Raw genomic sequence first — 3,021 nt, 5'->3', positions numbered from 1 at the left:
ACGCGCCTCCAACCATAGTTGGCCATGTGGGAGTGTCCAGCACCTTAGCCACCATGCCACATGCTGGTCCCCAAAATATTCTTTTTTTAAAAAAAAAAAATTATGTATCTTACAAAGGTTTTAAAAATATATATTAATAACGCACATGTCCCAGATGCCTTTAGACAGCAAGCTTTCCTAGGACTTTGGACTCATGATTCAATTTGCAAAATTTCACTTTGCCCACAGCTTCTAAAGACTTTCATCTTTTGTGCAAAGTAAGCTTATGACATTCGGATCTTAGTTGGGAATTCATTCTGTTATGGTATTTCTTTTTTTTCTCCTTAGGATTTTTCATATTCATGTTTTACTGTGTAGCAAAAGAGAATGTCAGGAAGCAATGGAGGCGGTACCTCTGTTGTGGAAAGTTTCGGCTGGCTGAAAATTCTGGTAAAGATGTACCTTAATTTCTCCTCTACTTAAATGTCAAGAAAGGGATTATATATATTAAGATCTAAATCATTCATTACTAAAGGGCCATTTGTACCCACCGGGGCGGGGACACGAACCGCGGTCGACTATGTGGGAGTCCAGCGACATAGCCATTACGCTAACTGCTGGTTCCCTGTTGTGATGCCTTTTAATTGTCTTCGCTTCTGCTTATTTTCCTCTTTTCCTGTTGCTTTTAGTTCCTGTTAACTTCCTCCTGGAGTTCGATCAGGCAATAGATCATTTTGCTGGCTTTCAAAGAAATCCCAGCCTGAGATTAAATTCAAATGCTGAAGGGCTGGCAGGTGGCGTGGTGGTTAAAAGCACCGGATTCCCACATGGCCAACCGTGGTTTGAGTCCTGGATCTGGTGGCTTGTTTTCTCACCCCCTCCCTTCTCTATATAATCAGACTGGAAAATAATAATAAAAAATAAAGTTAAATAAAATAGTTTTTTTTTAAAAATTCAAATGCTGAGGGTCCAGCAGGAGGCATTGTGGTTAAGGTGTTGGACTCCCAGCTGGTCGACTTTGGTTCAAGTCCTGCATCCAGCAGCTTTCTTTCTCACTTTCCCTCTCTCTCTGTCTGTCTTTGGTAAGCACATGTGCCCTATAGCAAATTAAAAAATAATAAGAAATAATTATATTTTTTAAAAAGACATCAAGTCTTGAGAATGGGCCCATGTACCGTACTAGAAGCAAACCTGGTATTATTTTAAATTTTAATTTACTTTATTTTATTAGACTTTTGCTATAGACTGTGTGCACTTACAGGAAGAGAGAGAGACAGAGAGAGAAAGTGAGAAATCACCTCCCAGGGGGGTGGCCACACCACAGTTCCCTCTCTGCCATTCCCTTCTTGTGATTTTGGGCATGCATGCACACACGCCCTAAGTGTCCTTCAGGTCACCAGGTCCAGGATTGGAGCTACAGAATCAGCCACGTGGTTGATCATCATCAGCACCTTAACCACCATGCCACCTGCTGGCCCCAAATCTGGTATTTTTAAATGCAACTTTTAAAGTAGGTATCTTAATGGCTGGGGAGCAAATTCGTCTCTCTATTCAGCAAATACCTATTGGCAAAAGCTTTGGAAAGTGGTAGAAAAGGGGCTGTGTGAGGAGCCCTGACCTCCATACCTGGGGGGCTGAGGTAGGTGGGAGGCAGGAGGTGGAGCATGAGGGCCCCTTCAAGCCTTCAGCTTTGCTCTCCAGGACACCAGGGGAGAATTTCAAAGGGCGGCAGGAAGGCTGAAGAGGACATATTGGCAGTCAGGGCCCCATGCAAGCGAAAGGGCAGTGGGCTACAGAAGAAGGAGGGGGACGTGAGGCAGATGGAGGAGATGACATGTGACCAAACTCAGAGATGGATTGCATACCCAGAGGGGCCTAGGTCTGAGCTGGAATCTTGGGTGGGTGGCTTGTACTTCCAAGATAGAGGAGACCAAGGACAGGATGAGAGAAGAGAGACAGTGAATTTAATTCTGGAAATGTGAAATTATCATTCTTTTTAGAAGTTTGCTTTTTTCTTTAGAATTATTTATTTTGAATTTTATTTTTCATTCAGTTATTTATTTTTTTAAATTTTGACCAGAGAGACAGAGAGAGAAAGTGAGAAAGCAAGCCACCAAGTTCGGGACTCGAACCATAGTTGGCCATGTGGGAGTGTCCAGCACCTTAGCCACCATGCCACATGCTGGTCCCCAAAATATTCTTTTTTTAAAAAAAAAAAAATTATGTATCTTACAAAGGTTTTAAAAATATATATTAATAACGCACATGTCCCAGATGCCTTTAGACAGCAAGCTTTCCTAGGACTTTGGACTCATGATTCAATTTGCAAAATTTCACTTTGCCCACAGCTTCTAAAGACTTTCATCTTTTGTGCAAAGTAAGCTTATGACATTCGGATCTTAGTTGTGAAGTCATTCTGTTATGGTATTTCTTTTTTTTCTCCTTAGGATTTTTCATATTCATGTTTTACTGTGTAGCAAAAGAGAATGTCAGGAAGCAATGGAGGCGGTACCTCTGTTGTGGAAAGTTTCGGCTGGCTGAAAATTCTGGTAAAGATGTACCTTAATTTCTCCTCTACTTAAATGTCAAGAAAGGGATTATATATATTAAGATCTAAATCATTCATTACTAAAGGGCCATTTGTTCTGGAAATTAGTGAATAGGACCTGTTAAAATATATATTTTTCATGGTGGACCTTAGAGGGAAAAACCTAGTGAATTTTTAAAAAAATCATTCCTATCTGGAATTTCGTGAGCAGTAGAATTAATGGAGTGGCTGCTTCTTGAATGAAGATGAAGCTACAACAAAATTTTTAGAATTTGTTTCATATTGAGGTCATGATTTCCATTTCCCAAAGTAATTTTTAATGTTTACCTTCTGAACTTTTTAGTCTTGACTCAACCTTTTCTCCACAGGTCCTGGTTGCCAGTTGCTTTATTTGGTAGTGGGCCAGACATTGTACAGAAGTGTTAGCATCGTACCTTTGGTTATTTGGTTACAGCATACATTTGGTTCTTTTTTTTTTTTGAGAGTTTTTTTGC

General features: G+C 40.3%; 1 protein-coding gene across 2 annotated transcripts in view; it reads left to right on the top strand.

The window, feature by feature from the left end:
* ADGRG2 (adhesion G protein-coupled receptor G2) overlaps window positions 1-3,021 on the top strand; it is a 114,423-nt gene that overhangs the window by 104,855 nt on the left and 6,547 nt on the right. Inside the window, exon 25 of one of the 2 annotated variants that reach the window (XM_027775476.1) lies at window positions 328-429. The exons of the other annotated variant lie outside the window; for it this stretch is intronic. Coding sequence (XP_027631277.1) covers window positions 328-429 — 102 coding nt within the window. The remainder of the gene's footprint in view (window positions 1-327; window positions 430-3,021) is intronic. 2 annotated transcript variants of the gene reach the window in all.

Source organism: Tupaia chinensis, unplaced genomic scaffold, assembly GCF_000334495.1.
Source record: "Tupaia chinensis unplaced genomic scaffold, TupChi_1.0 Scaffold000567_1, whole genome shotgun sequence".
NCBI lineage: Eukaryota > Metazoa > Chordata > Mammalia > Scandentia > Tupaiidae > Tupaia > Tupaia belangeri.
The sequence above is the reverse complement of the archived record's forward strand: the minus strand, read 5'-3'. Positions and strand labels throughout refer to the sequence as shown.